The sequence below is a fragment of the Indicator indicator genome, chromosome 5 (genome assembly GCF_027791375.1).
Source record: "Indicator indicator isolate 239-I01 chromosome 5, UM_Iind_1.1, whole genome shotgun sequence".
In the NCBI taxonomy this organism is placed as follows: Eukaryota; Metazoa; Chordata; class Aves; order Piciformes; family Indicatoridae; genus Indicator; species Indicator indicator.
In genome coordinates this window covers 1,129,433-1,150,714 of record NC_072014.1, presented here as the reverse complement: position 1 = coordinate 1,150,714, position 21,282 = coordinate 1,129,433, and the positions used below count along the sequence as shown (strand labels likewise).

Here is a 21,282-nt window from a genome sequence, read left to right as displayed (position 1 = left end):
TTGGACTAGGTGAGGGGTCTGCAGCACAAGGCTGGGGAGGGGTCTGGAGCACAAGGCTGGGGAGGGGTCTGGAGCACAGCCCTGTGAGGAGAGGCTGAGGGAGCTGGGGGTGTTTAGCCTGGAGAAGAGGAGGCTCAGGGGAGACCTCATTGCTCTCTACAACTCCCTGAAGGGAGGCTGCAGCCAGGTGGGGGTTGGTCTCTTCTCCCAGGCACCCAGGGACAGAAGGAGAGGACACAGTCTCCAACTGCACCAGGGGAGGTTTGGGCTGGAGGTGAGGAAGAAATTCTTCCCAGAAAGAGAGCTTGGCCATTGGGATGTGCTGCCCAGGGAGGTGGTGAAGTCACCATCCCTGAAGTGTTTAAAAGCAGCCTGGATGAGGCACTCAGTGCCATGGGTGAGTTGATTGGATGGTGTTGGGTGAGAGGTTGGACTGGATGATCTCAAAGGGCTTCCCCAAGCTGAGTAATTCTGGGATTCTGTGATCTATTGAGGTCCCTTCCCAGCCAGACCATTCTGTGATTCTGTGATTATCATTACATGAGGACTTAGGTTGCTGTGGTCACTGAGTTCCCTCTTTTCTGTTTTTTCTTTTTTTCTTTTTATTTTTTTGGGAGGGAGGGAGTGGTGTTTGGGGGTGTTGGTGGTTTGTTTTGTTTGTTTGTTTGTTTTTAGGTCAAATTAGATTAAAACAATAAATAAATAGAAGAGGAAGTGTCACAGTTACAGGTTGATGCCTAGGAAATTTCTAGAGACCTTGACTAGAAAATAGTGGGAAGTACACCAAAATGACCAGGGGATGTACCAGAATAATAATGAGGAGCTCTAAATAATGTCATTGGCTTCCTAATGTGGATAAAAAGCAGTTGCATAAATCATGCTCTCCCCTTTCAATTCTACACTTTAGCTGCTACTAGCTGGTGCCTTCTGCTTGGCTTGGGCTGCCTTCCTTCTTGTGCCTAAGTACTAGCAACCTCCCTTACTTACTAGCAAGTACTTACTCGTGGCTCAGTACTAGCAAGCTGAGATACTTATTAGGAAGCTTAGTTACTAGCATGTAAGTACTTACTCATGGCTAAGTACTAGCAAGCTTAGTTACTTACTAGCAAGCTTACTTACTAGCAAGTAGTTGTGGCTAAGTATTAGCAAGTTTAGTTACTGTTGTAAAGGCATCACATGCCCAGAATTATGCCCCCTGATACCAGCTAACTTGTCCCAACATGTTCTGGGAAGTCCCCCTTCCACCCTCTTTTCAGGAAGGGAAGACAAAAGGTTCAGGTGCCAGCCTGTCTCCTAAGGGAATAAACAACTGCAGGCACCTATCTCAATGGGATGCCTATGCTCTGTCCATCTAAGGGCATAATTCTCGCTTCACCTTTCTATAGGTGGAAGCAGGTTGTTGGCAATGTGCCCATTGGCTAAGTCCAGCCTCGAGTGTCTATAAGTATTGCCCCATTTCGGTGCCACGTTGCTCTCTCCTTTGCTTTCACCCACCATGCAACTCACGATAGAGTAAGCTATAAGCCTTTCACGCAAGCGTACTCGGAAGCCTCTGCGAACATGGAAGCCAGCCCATGGAGCGTGCATCGAGGACCCGCAAAGGATGACCTCGTCGCCAGAAGCGACGTAGACCCAGCTGAAAAGGACTGAGGGAAGCCCCCAAAGAGGGTAAGCTGTAACCCAAAGGGGGAAGGACTAGCCCAAGCCTGGCTGTCCAGAAACGCTGCAAGCTAATTAAGCAGCCGAATAAGCAGAAACGCATCTTGCGTGGCCCCCGCAGACCGCGGGAGTGAAAGGAGCCACCCCCTGTAGCCGCTCCGCAGCCCGTATCAGGGCGAAACACCCGGGATTTTCCCCGAGGGAAGAGAGAGAGCAAAGATTAGCCTCTCCATTGAAGTCAAGGCAATGACTGTACCATTATAATTTAAATGGAAGCAGTCGCCCAGAGAAGCGGCAGTCAGCTCACCTCGAGCCGAGCCGAGGAGGGGAAGCATCGCGTCACCGCATCCCCCACCGGAGACCTGCCTACGGGAAAACCGTCCTCGTTCGTAGGGCCGAGCACCGAAAAGACCTGGCCCTCCTGAGCCATCTCCGCGGTCAGGGAGCCAGTGCCCCCCCCCGCAGACCGCGGGAGGACAAAGAAGTGAACTGCCCTTCCCGCAGACCGCGGGAGGAGAAAGCCAACTTTGCGCCCCCCCGCACACCCCGAGCCGGGAGGGAGAAAGAAAGCGCCGCCCGAACGGGGCCATCCTCGGGCAGAAGCAGATACCCAGCGAGCCCGCGTGATCCGGCAATTTGTCTCGCTGCATGTATCTTCATGTGTATAACATTTAGTAATGTTCTATTCAAAGCGCCCGCGCATAGCCGCGTGATATTTCCAGCTTAACCTGCCTCGTGACAACGTTATAACTATGTCTATACCTATAGCTAGCAACCGCAAGCGCTTTGTCGAGTCTCCATCTAGTGGACAAGCGGCGGAACTGCACCCTTTCGTTCCCTTAATTAGAAATTGACTGTAAATATTATAATTGGGTATAATTGTAAATACTAAATCAGTTATGGTCTATATTATTACAACCGTGCATCCGAATCAATATATATAAAGTAATCGAATATTAATAATAATAAACAATAATTTCATAACTCATATTTTCATAATTCATAATTAATAATCACCATCCTCCATCTCTATTCACCGTCTCCACGACAGTTACTTACTAGTAAGCTTAGTTACTAGCAAACTTACTTTCTAGTAAGTAAGTACTTACTTGTGGCTAGGTACTAGCAAGCTTACTTATTAGCAAGTAAGTACCCATGGCTAAGTCCTAGCAAGTTTAGTTTCTTACTAGCAAGCTTAGTTGCTTACTAGCAAGCTTACTATAAGTAAGTACTTGTGGTTAAGTACTAGGAAGCTTACTTACTAACAAGTAAGTAGTTGTGGCTAAGTACTAGCAAGTTTAGTTACTAGCAAGCTTAGTTACTAGCAAGTAAGTACTTGTGGCTAGGTACTAGCAAGCTTCCTTACTTACTAGCAAGTAACTACTTGTGACTAAGTACTAACAAGCTTAGTTACTTATTAGCAAGCTTAGTTACTAGCAAGTAAGTACTTGTGGCTAAGTACTAGCAAGCTTAGTTACTTACTAGCAAGCTTACTTACTAGCAAGCAAGTACTTTTGGCTAAGTACTAGCAAGTTTAGTTACTAGCAGTCTTAGTTGCTTATACTTGTGGCTAAGTACTAGCAAGCTTACTAGCAAGTAAATACTTGTGGCTAAGTATTACCAAGGTTACTTAATAGCAAGTAAGTATTTGTGGCTAAGTATTAGTAAGATTACTTACTAGCAAGTAAGTACTTACTCATGGCTAAGTACTAGCAAGCTTACTTACTAGAAAGTAAGTACTTACTCATGGCTATGTACTAGCAAGCTTACTAGCAAGTAAATACTTGTGGCTAAGTATTAGCAACCTTACTTACTAGCAAGTAAGTACTTACTGGTGGCCAAGTCCTAGCAAGCTGTACTAACTGCTTTCTCCTTTTCTCCTCTTTCCCTTGTATAGGGGGGGAAGGAGAGGGGGGAGGCTGTTTGGCACCTCCTGCCTTTGTCCAGAGGGGATCTTTGTGTTGTTTACAAGCAGTAAATATATTCTACATGTTCATTGCATTTCATACTTCAGGATATTTTAGTTAGCTTGTAAATAAAGCTTCCTTTGCTCCCAACACCTTCTGAGCTGCTCTGGTGATTTATTTTGGGGGTAATCCTCCAAATTCATAGTGTGTGGGGGAGGGAGGGTTAATTCCTAAACCCAGCACAGGAAGAAACTGTTAAAGATCCAGTGACCACAACATGGAACAAATGTCCTGCTGAGGAATAATTTTCTCTAGGGCTTTTCTACTGATGGCATTTGCTTGAAGACAGCAGCCTTGATGCGAAAAGAAAAAAGAGAAAGAGAAAAAGCTATTTTTAACTCCAAAGACATAATTCTGCTCTGAGGGTAAGACTGCAGAAGGGAGAGCTCCTTTTTGATGACACCTAACAATGACTAAGTGAAATGTGACAGCAGAAACTCATTGCAAAAGGTGTCTCCAAAAAGGTCATGTGTCTTCATGACTTTGAGCTCAGCCTTGCTGCTGCTGGAAGTAAAGAGAACAGCTTTACAGGGGCCAGCTCCCCAGTCTCAAGCTGAGATCTAGCAGTCAAGGTGGATTATTTTTAATGCACATCTTGCCTTGAGAGGTAACAAAGCAACAAAGCCTTCCAGCAGCTCCCTAACTTTTGTCTGCCAGGAGCATGAAAATGCATCAACAGGAGCAGACTGGCACTGCAGGTAAATCCTATTCAGCATTGAGTCAGCTATGCTCTACTCAGGATTTAAGCTTGGTCAGGCCATGATGCTTGTGTCATTCTGCAAGCAAACATGGCAGGGCAATATCTCAGTCACTTAAAGCTAGGGACTCTGAAATCCAAAAAGGAGAAGCTCTGTCCAGGAAGGACACTTTTCCATTCCCAGAGCAATTAAGACCTGCTGAAGAAACAAAATCCCATTTCCATGCAAATATTCCTAGCAATAAAACACCTAAGAGGACAGAAAAGACGCTGCATCAATAAGCAGGGGGAGGCAGATTTCACTGGGATGTCTTTTCAAAGGTTAGCCCTGCCAAAGGTATTAGCAGGGTTTTTCCACCTGACAAATCCACCCACAACACAGGCAGCATAAAAGGCTTTGTGGGGAAGTTTGTCAAGAGTGGAGTTGGGTTTTCTGCTCTGCAGTCAGCACTCCCAGGAGAGCCAGAAAGAACTCTTAGACAGTTTAGCTAACAACAACAGCACTGAAGCCTCAGGTCTAAAAAACAGGCATTGATAAAAATAAATAAAGTTTGCTAACATTAAAGAAATAAAGAAATTAGAATGCCCATCTGTGGCAGCAAAATAAAGGACAAAGCTACTTCTAGACTCCCCAATAACAGGAGCTGGTTTGTGTCACCCATCTGGCTTGAGTTTTAGTAGGTCTGAACATTTTATTAGTAGAAAGATGTTTGGTGCTTTCCATTTCCTCAATTTTCACTTAATATGGAAACCACTAAAGCTTGAAAGTTTCTGTATTTTCATTACCCACTGTGCTTTCTACACTGCTGTTCTAGGTTTTGATGGTTAAGAACTTTAATTTTTTTTTTCTGTGACCAGAAGAGTTCAAAACTATCTGCAGTTTACTTTGGTATCTTGGATGCTGGAGAATTTTAGCCATTATGAAAAGTAAAATCTTCTCCCTGCTGGAACCAAGACATTCACCTCCATTTATAGAATCATAGAATTCTGAGGATTGGAAGGGACCTCAAGGCTCATCCAGTTCCAACCCCCCTGCCATGGGCAGGGACACCTCACACTACAGCAGGTTGCTCACAGCCACATCCAGCCTGGCTGCAAAAACCTCCAGGCATGAGGCTTCCACCACCTCCCTGGGCAACCTCTGCCAGTCTCTCACCACCCTCATGGGGAACAACTTCTTCCTAACATCCAATCTCAATCTCCCCACTTCTAGTTTTCCTCCATCCCCCCAGACCTATTACTCCCTGACACCCTCAAAAGTCCCTCCCCAGCTTTCTTGTAGGCCCCTTCAGATACTGGAAGGCCACAAGAAGGTCTACTCAGAGCCTTCTCTTTTCCAGACCAGTTTGAATTGGTGATGCATATAAAGAGGACTCCATGCATTCCACAGCCCAGGTCCCAGGATAAAACTAGGGGAAGGGGTCACTCAAAACACAAACTTGTACCTGTCCTCATATGTAAGACACTGTATAATGAAATAGCCTGAATTCAGTGCTCAGTTCTGCAAGAGCACATGGAGTGTGTCAGCAGTGAGTTCCCAGATGACACCAAGGGAGGTGGCAGTGCTGACCTGCACCAGGGCAGGGAGGCTCTGCAGAGGGACTTGGATAGATTGCATCCATGGCCAACCTTACCAGGAGGAGCTTCAACAAGGCCAAGTGCCAAGGCCTGACCTTGGGGCACAACAACCCCAAGCAGTGCTCCAAGCTTGGGGCAGTGTGGCTGGAAAGCTGCTGGCAGAAAGCTGGGGGTGCTGATGGCCAAGCAGCTGAAGAGGAGCCAGCAGTGTGCCCAGGTGGCCAAGAAAGCCAAAGGCATCCTGGCTGGGATCAGAAATGCTGTGTCCAGCAGGAGCAGGCAGGGGATTGTCCCCTGGGACTCAGCTCTGGGGAGGCCACACCTGGAGTGTTGTGTCCAGTTTGGGGCACCTGAATCCAAGAGAGATGTGGAGGTGCTGGAGGGAGTGCAGAGGAGGACAAGGAAGCTGGGAAGGGCCTGGAGAAGAAATGTGATGAAGAGCAAGTGAAAGAGCTGGGGCTGGTTAGTGTGAAGCAGAGGAGGCTGAGGGGAGACCTCCTGGCTCTCTGCATCTCCCTGAAAGGAGGTTGTGGAGAGGTTGGTGCTGCTCTCTTCTCACAGCTCATTAGCCAGAGAAGAGGGAAGAGCCTCAAGCTGCAGCAGGGCAGGGTCAGACTGGACAGCAGGAAGAATTTTTTCCCATCCAGAGTGGTCAGGGATTGGAATGTGCTGGGCAGGGAGGTGGTGGAGTCCCCAAGCCTGGCTGTGTTTGAAGGTGGTTTGACTGTGGTGCTTGGGGCTGTGGTTTAGGGGTGAGCCTTGCAGAGTAGGGTTGTGGGTTGGACTTGGTGATCCTGAGGGACTTTTCCAACCAGAATGTTGCTGTGAATCTGTGATTTATTATGCAGTGCAGAAGCATGATTCAGAGGAGGTCAGAAGGAAGAAATAAAGGAAGAATGATTTCCTTACTAATCACTGGATCGTTTTCCTCTGAGTTTTTTCCCAAAAGGTCAGTTTGGCCTCTGGCCAGTGAGTAACTTGCTCACTCTGGGCACTGAAGCACTAATTGGCTGCTAGGGCTCTAGGTGCTGGCTCTGCTGGAGGCGGTGGGGGGGGTTGGAGGGGGGGGGGGGGGGGGGTGTTCAGTGTTCTTCTGGAAACCATACCTTAATCCCAACATATTTGGATGGAATGATGGGATGTTCCAGTGTGGGGAGGGATGAATCATTAAGCTCTTTCCCAATCATCACTTTTGTGGCCAGCTCGATGAAGTCCACACCCAGAGTCTTGGACACAAAGGGGAAGGAGCGTGAGGCACGCAGGTTGCACTCGATTACCTGAGGGGATTGAGAGGAGAAATGTCAGCACCTGATATATCTGAGCAGTGAAGAAACAGAGGGATTCATATTTCTGCCAAGCAGCCCTCACTCCTCTTGGCAGGGAGGCTCTTCAGATTGCCACAAAAGAGGCACAGAACTTGTGCTCAATATTACAAACGAAGTATTGCAGCAAGAAAAGTGTGGCCAGCAGGGCTAGGGAGGTTCTGCTCCCCCTCTGCTCTGCTCTGCTCTGCTCTGCTGAGACCACAGCTGCAATCCTGTGTCCAGTTCCGGGCTCCCCGGGTCAAGAGAGGCAGAGACCTGCTGGAGAGAGTCCAAGGGAGAGGCAGGAGGATGCTTAGGGGACTTGAGCATCTCCACTGGGAAGAGAGACTGAGAGCCCTGGGGCTGTTTAGTGTGGAGAAGAGAAGGCTGAGAGGGATCTGATCAATGTCTATCAATAGCTGAGGGCTGGGGGTCAAGTGGAGGGAACCAAGCTCTTTTGGGTGGTGCATAGTTATAGGACAAGGAACAACAGGATCAAACTTGAACATTGAAGGCTTCAGCTCAACATGAAGAGAAACTTCTTTGGTGTGAGGGTGGCAGAGCCCTGGAGCAGGCTGCCCAGAGAGGTTGTGGAGTCTCCGTCTCTGGAGCCTTTCCAACCCCACCTGGATGCATTCCTGTGCAGACTCCCCTGGGTGATACTGCTCTGGCAGGGTTGGACTGGGTGATCTCTGGAGATCCCTTCCAGCCTCTGATATACTGTGGAACTGTGATCCTGTGCTACTGAGGTACAAACAGCAGAGAGGGATGGGTAGCAGCCAGCCTGAGACACAAGGAGTCTGAATCAGACCAGGGGATTCTATGACTCTATGATGTTCTGCAAGTCTGATTCATCTTGAATGTGCCAGAGGCATGGAAACCTATGCACAGGCATTAGGTACCACCTTTAGAAGCCCATCTTGTTCTTCTTCCATGGGAGTATTGCCTCTTGCATGACTGGGCTACCCTTACCAACTTTCCTCATTCACATGCAGAAGTCACTCAGGGATCCCAGCAAGAAGCAAAGAAGTTTTCCCTCCAGCTGGGAGTTGCACCATGCAGCCCATCAGCAAAAGAGGAACTGTTGTGAGAATGAAGGCAGGGTGAAGGTGGGCAAGGATAGGTAAGTTAAGACCAAATGAAACAGGGGATTTGTGCAGACAAAATGCAAACATCTGCAGGAAGGAAAGGAAAGGAAAACTCCATTCTGTCTCTCTGTGGAGTTTCTGAATGCCTATAGAATCACAGAATTGTCAGGGCTGAAAGAGACCTCAAGGATCATCCAGTTCCAACCCCCCTGCCATGGGCAGGGACACCTCACACTACAGCAGGTTGCTCACAGCCACATCCAGCCTGGCTGCAAAAACCTCCAGAGATGAGGCTTCCACCACCTCCCTGGGCAACCTCTTCCAGAGTCTCACCACCCTCATGGGAAGAATGTCTTCCTAACATCCAATCTGAATCTCCCCATTTCTAGTTTTGCTCCATTCCCCTCAGTCCTGTCACTCCCTGACACCCTCAAAAGTCCCTCCCCAGCTTTTCTGTAGCTTTCTATGAGTGAAACAGAAGAAAGGTGAAGAGCAATAAGTATATTTTTCTCAACCAATATCCCCAAACCAGGATCTTTCAGCAATGATGCATCTCTTCTATACCACCTCAGGTTTTCTCTCCATTCACCACTTCCTCAGTCATACTCTACTGACATTCCTCTGACCTCCTTCCATTAACAACAGAAATCTGATTGTCACCCATAAAGTGTTAGATATCTGCTTTACTTCTGTTAGTGATGCTATTTAGATAACCACCTCTGTGGCTGATAGTAAAGGCTTAAACACTGAAATTGTTTTCCTTTCTTTACAGGATCAGAGGATGTTAGGAGTTGGAGGGAACCTCTGGAGATCTTCCAGTCCAACCCCCCTGCCAGAGCAGGACCAGAGAATCCAGCACAGGTCACACAGGAACACATCCAGACAGGGCTGCAAAGGCTCCACAGAAGGAGACTCCACAACCTCTCTGGGCAGCCTGTTCCAGTGCTCTGTCCCCCTCACAGTCAAGAAGTTCCTCCTCATGTTGAGGTGGAACCTCCTGTGCTGCAGTTTCCATCCATTGCCCCTTGGCCTATCCCAGGGCACAAGTGAGCAGAGCCTGTCCCTGTCCCTTCCTTCCTGACCCCCAGTCCTCAGCTATTGATAGACATTGATCAGATCCCCTCTCAGTCTTCTCCCCTCCAGACTAAACACCCCCAGGGCTCTCAGCCTCTCCTCCAGTCCCTTCAGCATCCTCTTAGCCCTCCCTTGGACTCTCTCCACCAAATCCCTCTCCCTCTTGAATTGGGGAGCCCAGACCTGGATGCAATATTCTAGGTGAGGTCTCATTAGGATAGAGCAGAGGAGGAGCAGAACCTTCCTCAATCTCCAAAGCCCCCAGCAACTCATTTTAATGATCAAAGAGATGGATGAGGCTATCAGAGATCTACAAGCAATGGCATTCAGTTCATAGGATGAGGTGCAGGTCCCACTGCTGCCCATCATGTCCAAAACTGATCCTTTTGGGCAGGACAGCAGCCCATAGTGCAACAAAGCTGGGGCTGACAGGCAGTGCCACCAGCCTCCCTGCCTCCTCAGCATGAAGGCCGGGGAGGATGCTCCCTGCCAGGGAGGGAGGGAGAGCTGAATGGCAGAAGTGAGCTATACATTGTCAGACAAGGCAGGTTAGAGACCCACAGGTGCCACTGCCACTGGCAGGCAGGACAGGAACCATGCACCTGGTGATGCAAACCAAGAGCTTGACTTCCTTCAACAGCCAGCAGAGCTCTTACCAGCACATCATTGCCTCGCACCAAGAACTGGATGTTGAAGGGACCAGAGATGGCAAAGGCTTTTGCAATCTTTTTTGTAGCAGCTTTTACCTGTAAAAAGGAACAGCTGCAGTTAAAATGTGTGCACCTGTGACAAATCAAGGAATCCCACAAGACAATCAGCCTTCTGGCAAGCAGTCCTCTCACAGGTAGGTTCCTTTAAAGGCTGTGTTGCTATGCCCTAGCTTATTTTCCTCCATGCCCTAATTCTGGCAACAGCATTATCCAAACACTGAATTTCCCTGAGAACCTGGGATGCAGTCTAGTTGGTGGCCTGGACCTAGATGGACCTTTATTGTATGTCTCCTTCCCCCCACCAAAGCTCTTCTAGTCAAATCTCAGAACTTTTCAATTTTCCCTCTCTCCTTTGCCTGCTGGATGATGCAAGCAGTAAGTGGTGAGGTGCAAGGAAAGGCAGTTCAGCTGCCATTCAGAGCTGTGGCTGTTGGAATGGAGCTCCATGGTGTCCTGTGAAAGAAGGCACTAGGGGAGAGACCCAAGCAGAAGAGACTTGTTCCCCAGCCAGGGTGGCTGAGTGGTGCCTGGCTCTAACAGTCTGCAGGCTGTACAGGTGGTATCAGATCCAGTCTGGACCCTCCTACAGATTGTGTGCAAAGGACCTCAGAAGAGCTGTGCTTTGCATTTTGCTCTATTTCACAGCAGGGCCCTAGTCCCTGAGCTGTCCACACTACAGACAGGTGAGTTTGCAACTGGGCTCCTGTCCAGCCAGATTTACTACTTCCTTTGGTGAGAAGCAGGGATGAAGCCTGTGGAGTCCCTCAGGGGTCAGCACTGGCACCAGAGCTGTTCAACAGATTCATCAAGGACCTGGAGGAGGGCACAGAGGGCACTAGCAGCAAGTTTGCTGATGGCACCAAACTGGGAGGAGTGGCTGACACAGCAGGGTTGTGCTGCCATTCAGCCTGACCTGGACAGGCTGAGAGCTGGGCAGGGAGAAATGGAATGGAGTTCAACAAGGGCAAGGGGAGAGTCTTGCACCTGGGAAAGAACAACCTCATGGAGCAGAAGAGGTTGGGGACTGAGCTGCTGTAGAGCAGGGAAGGGGAAAAGGACCTGGGGGTCCTGGTGGATGGGAGGTTGCCCATGAGCCAGCAATGGGCTCTGGTGGCCATTTTAGACAAATATTGGACATTTCTCTCCATAGAATCATAGTCCCAGCTTGGAAGGGACTTCTGAAGGTCACCTAGTTCAACCCCTCTGCAGTGAGCAGGGACATCCTCAACTAGATCATCATCAAGTTACTGCTGTAAAATTCATCTGTGGAGTGTGTTGTCCCCATACTCAAGTTCCTTTCACCTTCCATCCTCCAGAAACAAAGCACTGAGGTAGGGAAGACCTCTTAGCAGACAGCCCTTCAGTTACCACTGTGGCTGCAAGGTGCAGTATCTAACAGTCTCCAGCCCTTCCTCAGCACCAAGCTGTTGTGCCATCCACAGACAATTATAAGTGCTTTGACAACATCCAAAGGCAACACAGCATCTCCTCTTAGACAATTTCTGTTCATTAGCTTTAGCATGCTCTTAACTGGTCAAAGCGGAGGTGATGGCTGGGTAGATTCATAGAATCACAGAATGGTCCAGGCTGGAAGTGACCTCCAAAGCTCATCCAGTCCAACCCCTCTGCAGTCAGCAGGAACATCCCCAACCAGATCAGGCTGCCCAGGGCCCTGTCTGCCTCCACCTTGAATATCTCCAGGCATGGGGCCTCAATCACCTCCCTGGGCAACCTGTTCCACCACCCTCATAGAATCAGAATTGTCAGGGTTGGAAGGGACCTCAAGGCTCATCCAGTTCCAAGCCCCCTGCCATGGGCAGGGACACCTCACACTACAGCAGGTTGCACACAGCCACATCCAGCCTGGCTGCAAAAACCTCCAGGGATGAGGCTGCCAACACATCCTTGGGCAACCTGTGCCAGTGTTCCACCATCCTCATGCTGCAGAATTCTTCCTGCTATCCAATCCCAATCTGCCATCACCAAGTTGTCTGCAGCTCAACACATCTCTGGGAAATTCAGTAACAAGGACATGCTGGGGACTCAGTTCTGCCAAGCAAAGGGGAAAAGCAGATTCAAGCTCTTAGTTTTGTTTCCCTTTTCAGTGGCAGTGCAGCACCTACCTTCTCCAAGGCTCCCTGGCTAATAGTCTGGGTGGGTAACAGCAGGGTGGCATCACCGGAGTGGACGCCTGCATCCTCCACGTGCTCAGAAATGGCATGGGAAATAACCTGTGTGCAGCAACAGGAGAGCAGTTAGCCACCTCTTATGCCTGGAGCTGTTAGCTCAGTGTCTTAGTTATAGACAAGAAGAGAAACTTTCTGGACATCTTTGACTGAAGGGTAACATAAATGACCATTGGATACAAAAGAGTAACAACTGATTTGTTGGTATCATTCCATGGGCTCCCTGACAAGGGTATGGGTTAGAATCATAGATTTGTTAGGGTTAGAAGAGACCTCAAAGCTCAGCCAGTTCCAAGCCCCTGCCATGGGCAGGGACACCTCACACTACAGCAGGTTGCTCACAGCCACATCCAGCCTGGCTGCAAAAACCTCCAGGGATGAGGCTTCCACCACCTCCCTGGGCAACCTCTGCCAGTCTCACCACCACCCTCATGGGAAGAATGTCTTCCTAACATCCAATCTGAATCTCCCCATTTCTAGTTTTGCTCCACTCCCCCCAGTCCCATCACTCCCTGACACCCTCAAAAGTCCCTCCCCAGCTTTTCTGAAGCCCGTTTCAGATCCTGGAATGCCACAAGAAGGTCTCCTCAGAGCCTTCTCCTCTCCAGACTGCACAACCCCAACTCTCTCAGGCTGTCTCCAGAGCAGAGCAGCTCCAGCCCTCTGCTCATCCTCATGGCCCTTCTCTGGACACCTTCCAGCACCTCCAGATCCTTCCTGGAACGGAGGCTCTAGAACTGGACACAGAGCTCCAGGTGTGGTCTCAGTAGAGTGGAGCAGAGGGGGAGAATCCCCTCCCTGGCCCTGCACAAACTCCTTTTCACATTTTTCCCTTCTCCTCTCTGCAATTCTGCTTTGCATCGCTCCCTCATGTCTTTCCTGACCTTCTGCTGGCTGAACTGACCTGTGTTGTGCCTCTGAAGGTACCAGGGAAAAGGGGTGGTGGGTGGGAGGCTGCAAGCAGCCCTCTGGGCTGTGCAGGGGGGGTGACTGTGTACCAGGGGATCCTTGTAGCTCTGTTTGTGTTTTTTTTTCCTGAATTGTAAATATGTATCAATATATTTTGTCCATATTCATTGCATTTTATACTTGTAGATTTTAGTTTACCTTCTGTAAATAAAACTTTCATTTTACTTTCTGAGTTCTGACTTTGGGGGTTTTTTTTGTTTGATTTGTTTTTTGGGGGGTTTTTAAACTCTGGGGGTAAATTCCAATTAGTTGGGGGGGGACTTTCAAGCCACCACATCATCTCATCCTCTCCCAGCCACTCCTTCCCCAATCTCCAGCCCAGCAGCACAGCCTTCTGAACAGAGCTCTCTCCAAAGGAGGAGAACAATGGAGAAAAAAGGGAAATTCTCAAGATATTTTAGGAAGAAGATGCCTGAAGCAGACACAACACATAGGAAGAGGCTCCTTTCAGGTATTGGAGGGCAGCACTTAGCTCCCCCTGGAGCCTTCTCCTCTCCAGGCTGAATACCTCCAGCTCCCTCAGCCTGTCCCCACAGCACAGCTGCTCCAACCCTTGGATCATCTTTGTGGCCCTCCTCTGGACTTGCTCCAACAGCTCTGTGTCCTTCTTCTGCTTCGGACACCAGAACTGGCCACCTGATCCCAAGTGGGGTCTCAGCAGAGCAGAGTAAGCAGCAGCACATCTGGCTTCCACAGCCAGCTGTCCTTTCAGAGAGTTCCTGTGGCAGTTTAGGCTGGGTGCCCCCTGCCACTGCCGCATGAGATACACCTCTGGTGTCCTGGGTGCCCACCCACAGGGGTGGACACAGGAAATGACGTATTTCTACCCATAAATCCTGCACCCTATAAGGCCATCTGCAAAGTCATTCTCTTCCTCTTTCTTCCCTCTCTGCTCCCACGGGAGATGTCCTCTCTTATCGGGTAATGCCGGGGGAGTATCCTCAAGGCCTCTTAGGCCTGTCTAGGCCTAATGCCAGGAGGAGAATGGAGGGGGGGGCAGTCTCAGACCTGGCCAGCCTGAGACTTGCCTAGCAGCGGGAGGGGGAAGAAAGAGCCCTGGGGGGTTTGGGTTTACCCTCAGGTGGGAAGAAGGGAAGGATTGGGAAGCTTTGGGAATACTGTGAGGGGTTCTGTATGCTTTGTCACTATGCTTTGTGGTTTGTAGTTCTCTGTAGCTTCACCAATTGCTTTTCCATTTAAACTTTCCATCACTCTCCAATCCGTTTGTGTGAGTCTCATTCTTTTGTCCCTTTCGGGGCAAGAGACGATCTGTCTGGCCCCAAACCAGCACAGATTTTTGGTAGCAGAGGATGGTTCCTGTGCTGAACTCTGCAAATTGGATTGGAGAAGAGCAGGGGTGGAAAAGTTAAAATGGTATCTGGGCGTTGTTGGTTTTTGGTGGCTGGGCTCAAGGTTTTGTGCTGGGGCGACCGTGTGGGCGTTTTATGGGTTCCGAGGGGACACCCTGGTGCGTCGCCGTGGCGTGGAATCCCTCCTGCTGTTCCGAAGCGGCAGCGGCGATTCTATAGCTGCAGGCACTGGGGGAAAGCTTAAAAATGCGGTGCCTGTCCCTTTCCTTTTGTTCCCCGCGGCGCCAGCGGCGAGCAGAGTGGCGCGGAGCCGAGGAAGGGGGAGGGACAGTCGGAAGCAGACCAGGGTCGGCTTGTCCCGCGGCGGTGGGGGCTAGCCGCAGCGGGGCGGTGAGCGGTGGCTCCCGCAACTCAAGAAGGCGGGCGGTGGCTCCAGTTCAAAAGCTGCTTCCGAGGACCCAGGGAGCAAGTATAGCTTTGGCTGGAAAAGCCGCTCTTATGGCCCGAGGGGTGGCGGCGGTTTTGATCTGTACCGCGGCTGCAGAGGTGACGGCGGCTCTCGCTGTTATCTCTCCCCTGATTTTCGGACGCGCTCCGAAAATGGCGCCTAGCACCTGGCTCCGCCTCTCTTCTCGGTGGGTTGCAGTGCAGCCACTCCCTCTCCGGGGGAGGGCTGTGTAGCCGGATGCCTCCACGCCTCAGCATGCGTACGCTCAGGGGGAGCGGTGTGCCTGTGCGTGGTGTGCATCCATGTTAGCCTCGGGCCGCGGCTGGAAGCGGTCAGCACTGGGCTTGGGAAAGATCCGTGCAGCTTTGGAAAGTCTCAGCGTGCTGTTGCCTGCAAGGGGTGGAAGGAGTCGAGTTGAAGAGCCTGATTGCTCAGACTCGATTGCCCCGAGGGGTGGAAACATGCTGCTTGAGTGGATGGAGAAATGTTTGGTTGAGAAGTTATGAGGTTGTTTCCAGGTGGCCAGGATGCCCCATCGGATCCATGAAGAGTTCACCGTGCAGAAGAATGAACTCTGCATCGCTGGGAGGTTCCACAGGATGAGGGAGAATAGCTGGACTGAACTGTTACCTGAGCCCGAGGGAGAGACTCTTTGGAAGGACGCCCAGATGGAGACTTGGACTTTGCCAGACATGTCATCTGAAAGTTGTTTCTGATTTGATGATATGTTTTGGGTGCAGGAATTATGGGTATGAAATAAGGGGTGGAATGTGGCAGTTTGGGCTGGGTGCCCCCTGCCACTGCCGCATGAGATACACCTCTGGTGTCCTGGGTGCCCACCCACAGGGGTGGACACAGGAAATGACGTATTTCTACCCATAAATCCTGCACCCTATAAGGCCATCTGCAAAGTCATTCTCTTCCTCTTTCTTCCCTCTCTGCTCCCACGGGAGATGTCCTCTCTTATCGGGTAATGCCGGGGGAGTATCCTCAAGGCCTCTTAGGCCTGTCTAGGCCTAATGCCAGGAGGAGAATGGAGGGGGGGCAGTCTCAGACCTGGCCAGCCTGAGACTTGCCTAGCAGCGGGAGGGGGAAGAAAGAGCCCTGGGGGGTTTGGGTTTACCCTCAGGTGGGAAGAAGGGAAGGACTGGGAAGCTTTGGAAATACTGTGAGGGGTTCTGTACGCTTTGGGATACTCTTTGTCACTATGCTTTGTGGTTTGTAGTTCTCTGTAGCTTCACCAATTGCTTTTTCCATTTAAACTTTCCATCACTCTCCAATCCGTTTGTGTGAGTCTCATTCTTTTGTCCCTTTCGGGGCAAGAGACGATCTGTGTCTGGCCCCAAACCAGCACAGTTCCTCTTGACTTTTTGTGGCAGTTTAGGCTGGGTGCCCCCTGCCACTGCTGCATGAGATACACCTCTGGTGGCCTGGGTGCCCACCCAGAGGGGTGGACACAGGAAATGGCGTATTTCTACCCATAAATCCTGCACCCTATAAGGCCACCTGCAGAGTCATTCTCTTCCTCTTTCTTCCCTCTGCTCCCATGGGAGATGTCCTCTCTTATCGGGTAATGCTGGGGGAGTATCCTCAAGGCCTCTTAGGCCTGTCTAGGCCTAATGCCAGGAGGAGAATGGAGGGGGGGCAGTCTCAGACCTGGCCAGCCTGAGACTTGCCTAGCAGTAGGAGGGGGGGGAAGGAAGAGCCCTGAGGGGTTGGGTAGACCCTCAGGTGGGAGGAAGGGAGGACTGGGAAGCTTTTGGGAATCCTGTGAGGGGATTCTGTATGCTTTAGGATGTTCTTTTCCACTATGCTTTGTAGTTTGTAGTTTTCTGTAGCTTCACCAATTCGCTTTTCCATTTAAACTTTTCCATTACTCTCCAATCCATTTGCGTGTGTCATTCTTTTGTCCCTTTCGGGGCAAGAGATGTTCTGGCTGGCCTCAAACCAGCACACTTTTTAACTCCCCATGGTTAAGCAAACTGTGAGGGTGATCAAACCTACCACAGCCCGGAGATTCTACACTTCCCATTCTCTCGCTAACACACATCAGCTTTTACCTAAATCTGAGCCAATTAGGCTAATTAGGCTTAAAACCAGCTCTCTGAACTCGGCTTGCCACAAACACAAGATACTTCTCACTCACCACTACAAATAAGAATGGACTAACATCGGTTGTACATTTTTTACCCCCCCTACCCTTTTGGTTTATTTTAATCATTGAGAAAAGCAAAGAGAGGAAATCCAGGCCCAGGGGATTTCAACTGAAGGAATTCCATCAAGGTGCACTCCCTCCACACACACACAAAAAAAAATGATGCTGTCTGCTAGTTAAAAATGAAAACTGAAGCCAGAATGTTTCTATTAAATGAGAACTCTGTCATTTCTATGTGTGGGGTTGAGTTGCTTGGGTTTGGGTTTTTTTTTTGTGTGTGTGAAAACTGCCTTTGATTAATAATGAAAAACAAGGTGAAGCTGTACTAACAAAATAACAGTGGTAAAATCATACCAGCTGCTGATGCAACTCTGCTGAAAGCCATTTGTGAAGGCAGTGATTTGTAAAGCCAGCCAAAAATGTCCTCTAAAAGTTCACATGGCTAAGCAGTCACAGGATCAGAGGATCTTAGGGGTTGGAAGGGACCTCTGGAAATCTCTCAGTCCAACCCCCCTGCCAGAGCAGGATCAGAGAATCCAGCACAGGTCACACAGGAACACATCCAGACAGGGCTGCAAAGGCTCCAGAGAAGGAGACTCCACAACCTCTCTGGGCAGCCTGTTCCAGTGCTCTGTCACCCTCACAGTCAAGAAGTTCCTCCTCATGTTGAGGTGGAACCTCCTGTGCTGTAGTTTCCATCCATTGCCCCTTGGCCTATCCCAGGGCACAAGTGAGCAGAGCCTGTCCCTGTCCCCTCCTTCTTGACACTCAGCCCTCAGATATTTACAAACATTTATTAAATCCCTTCTCAGTATTCTCCTCTCCACACTAAACACCCCCAGGGCTCTCAGCCTCTCCTCCCCAGGCACTGCTCCAGTCCCTTCAGCATCCTTGGAGCCCTCCCTTGGACTCTCTCCAGCAGGTCCCTGTTCCTCTTGAACTGGGGAGCCCAGAACTGGATGCAGTATTCCAGGTGAAGTCTCAGCAGGGCAGAGCAGAGGGGGAGGAGAACCTCCCTGGATCTGCTGGACACACTCCTCTGAATGCACCCCAGGACCCCATTGGCCTTTTGGCCCCCAGGGCACATTGCTGTCCCATGCAGAACTTGTTGTCCACCAGCACTCCCAGCTCCTTCTCCTTGGGGCTGCTCTCCAGCAGATCCCCTCCCAACCTGTCCTGCTGCAGTTTCTTCTTCCTTCCCAGGTGCAGGACTCTGCACTTCTCCTTGTTGAACCTCATTGCCCAGCTCTCAGTCTGTCCAAGTCTCTGAATGGCCTCACATCCTTCAGGGGTCTCAGCCAAGCCTCCCAGTTTGGTACTGTCAAAAGCTGAGGCATTGCCCAAACCAAGAACCCTTTAGGTGTGTACAATAAGGTAGGTTGAACTTCTCAAGCACAATGGTTTTAAAACAAAGATGAACTAATCTTTTCCTGTTTCTCTGCTCTCCTCAGCAAGAATCCATGGCTGTATAGTGAATCATTCAAGCCACACATTTCCCCCAAGTGTAACAGGAAAGCAAAGTGAAGATCTTACTCTTCCTGCCTTGGCCACAGCATCCATTTCCACCTCACGGGCATCTTCAATGAATTTAGTGAGCACCACAGGGTGATCCTGGCAACAAGAGAAGATACAAGAACTAAGGTTTTGTTTGAGAGAGTTGGGGGGGATCATCTAGGCACTCCACTGATCTTCACTGGAAAGCCTGTGGGAGCAGAATCCAACAAGAGCAATCCATATGTGTCCTTATTTCCATAGGTAAGTGAATATTGAAGAGAAATAAAGAGAGGAAACTTGGCATGATTGATTTCCCCAAAGCCACTGATGCATGCATTTGAGTCCTCTCTAAGGTCACCATGACAGGGACATTTGGGCAAAATCACAGAGAGCTATTCAGGGAATTCTGGGACTTGTGCATGGAGCCAAAGACCTCTTACTCTGTCTCCCAAAGGCTTTCATGCTTTGCTGTTTCACCTCCCTCTAAGCCTCCCAGCCACCTCCCTGGACATACTGCTTCCGAGAGGAACTGATTCCTGGAATACTTAATGACTTTGTCCAAAGGCTGTTTGCTGCTTTGAAGAGTGATGTGCCCTGGGCAGCTGATCCATTCCTGTCTCATTTCTCTACCTGCTTTCCTAAGTCTCCCAGGGAAAAGCTGCCAGTAACTATAGCTGGCCAGGAACTACCTGTCCTTGACTCTGAGAATGTTCCCTGCCCCATGCTGCCTTCCGGTTGTTGCCATTGATACAGGCTGGGCAGGGACTGGCTGGAGAGCAGCCCTGAAGAAAAGGTCTTGGGAGTGCTGGGGGAGGAGAAGCTCAGCAGGAGCCAGCAGTGAGCACTTGCAGCCCAGAGAGCCAAGCAGAGCCTGGGCTGCAGCAAGAGAAGTGTGGCCAGCAGCGCCAGGGAGGGGATTCTCCCCCTCTGCTCCACTCTGCTCAGACCACACCTGGAGCCCTGTGTCCAGTTCTGGAGCCTCTGTTCCAGGAAGGATCTGGAGGTGCTGGAAGGTGTCCAGAGAAGGGCCACGAGGATGAGCAGAGGGCTGGAGCTGCTCTGCTCTGGAGACAGCCTGAGAGAGTTGGGGTTGTGCAGGCTGGAGAGGAGAAGGCTCCCAGAAGACCTTCTTGTGGCCTTCCAGGATCTGAAGGGGCTCCAAGAAAGCTGGGGAGGGACGTTTGAAGGTGTCAGGGAGTGATAGGACTGGGGGGAATGGAGCAAAACTAGAGCTGGGTAGATTCAAATTGGATGTTAGGAAGAAGTTGTTCCCCATGACGGTGGTGAGAGACTGGCAGAGGTTGCCCAGGGAGGTGGTGGAAGCCTCATGCCTGGAGGTTTTTGCAGCCAGGCTGGATGTGGCTGTGAGCAACCTGCTGGAGTGTGAGGTGTCCCTGCCCATGGCAGGGGCTTGGAGCTGGATGAGCCTTGAGGTCCCTTCCAATCCTCTCAATTCTATAATTCTATAATTCCTTCCTCTGCTTCCTGCCTCTCTCTGGGATGGTAGCACACACTTCCCACTCTCCTCTGATGCTTTCTCCTTCCAGCCATCTGCTCCCACTGGCAGTTAAAAATCCAATCCTTATTCTTCCTGGCCAGCTTTATGCCCCAACATTTTACCTGTCCCATCTACTATTAACTGTCTGTTATTTATTAGAGAATAAAAAGGGGAAAAAATGACAGCCTGTGCATGCTCAAAAAGGCTCCTCTTGAAAAAATATAAAGCATCTCTGAAAGCTACAAGACACAATTTCTTACATTCATCAGTGCAAGGGTAAAGTCACAGGCAAGGACAATGCCACAGCCTGCACTCTTCAATAAATTTAGTAGCTTCTGTCCTTTAGCTTGCTGTCTGGCAGCAGTTATTCACCAGCAGATTTTGTATGAGCACACAACCTTGTTTACTCCAACCTGTCCCAACCTACCCTAGAAGTCTGGAACATTATTGACAAGAGAAATGCCAAAAGGACACAACACCAGAACATCAAAGCAGATGAAACTACAGAAGAAGACTTTTACCTGGGGATGCTCTGCTGGGTGGAGCAGAAGCTAAGTAAGGCTTTGTAAGGAGAAAAATGAAGCTTGTGTCCCACAGAGGTGTCCATGTGCAGCTGTATCCTCACAACTAAGAGTGCTAGGGGCTGTGGAACCAGCCACAGGCCAAGCAGCACCACACCTGGCTCCCATAGGCAGTGATGCTTTCAAAGAGTTCCTCTTGGACTGGTTTTTACCTACATGATATCTGGGACAGTAGTGTTCATGGTGCTACAGCAATCTTCTGGACAGTGACCACTCCAATTTAGAACAAAAAAAGGGGGTGTTGGGGGATGTGTGTGGGGGGGTGTGTGTGTGTGTAATGCCCTAGAAGAAAACAGACCAAAAGGTGAGGCCAAACTGGTGAAAGGGCAGACTTTGAGTCCTGTCTGTTCTTTGTTCAACCTGGATGGTTTACCTCTCTTGTCCTCCCATCCTCTCATCTCTCCAAACGTCCCTTGTACAATTAACACTGATGGAAGTTACAGAAGAATCACAGGATCAGAGGATCTTAGGGGTTGGAAGGGACCTCTGGAGATCTCCCAGTCCAACCCCCCTGCCAGAGCAGGACCAGAGAATGCAGCACAGGTCACACAGGAACACATCCAG

The 21,282-nt window shown here is 50.0% G+C and overlaps 1 protein-coding gene across 2 annotated transcripts in view; it reads right to left on the bottom strand.

Annotated features, from left to right (window-relative positions):
- CPS1 (carbamoyl-phosphate synthase 1) overlaps positions 1 to 21,282 on the bottom strand; it is a 191,361-nt gene that overhangs the window by 26,967 nt on the left and 143,112 nt on the right. For both annotated transcript variants that reach the window (XM_054380999.1, XM_054381000.1), the window contains exons 29-32: positions 18,679 to 18,756; positions 12,201 to 12,308; positions 10,024 to 10,113; positions 7,008 to 7,178 (exon numbers count right to left, since the gene is read on the bottom strand). In XM_054380999.1, coding sequence (XP_054236974.1) covers positions 7,008 to 7,178; positions 10,024 to 10,113; positions 12,201 to 12,308; positions 18,679 to 18,756 — 447 coding nt within the window. The remainder of the gene's footprint in view (positions 1 to 7,007; positions 7,179 to 10,023; positions 10,114 to 12,200; positions 12,309 to 18,678; positions 18,757 to 21,282) is intronic.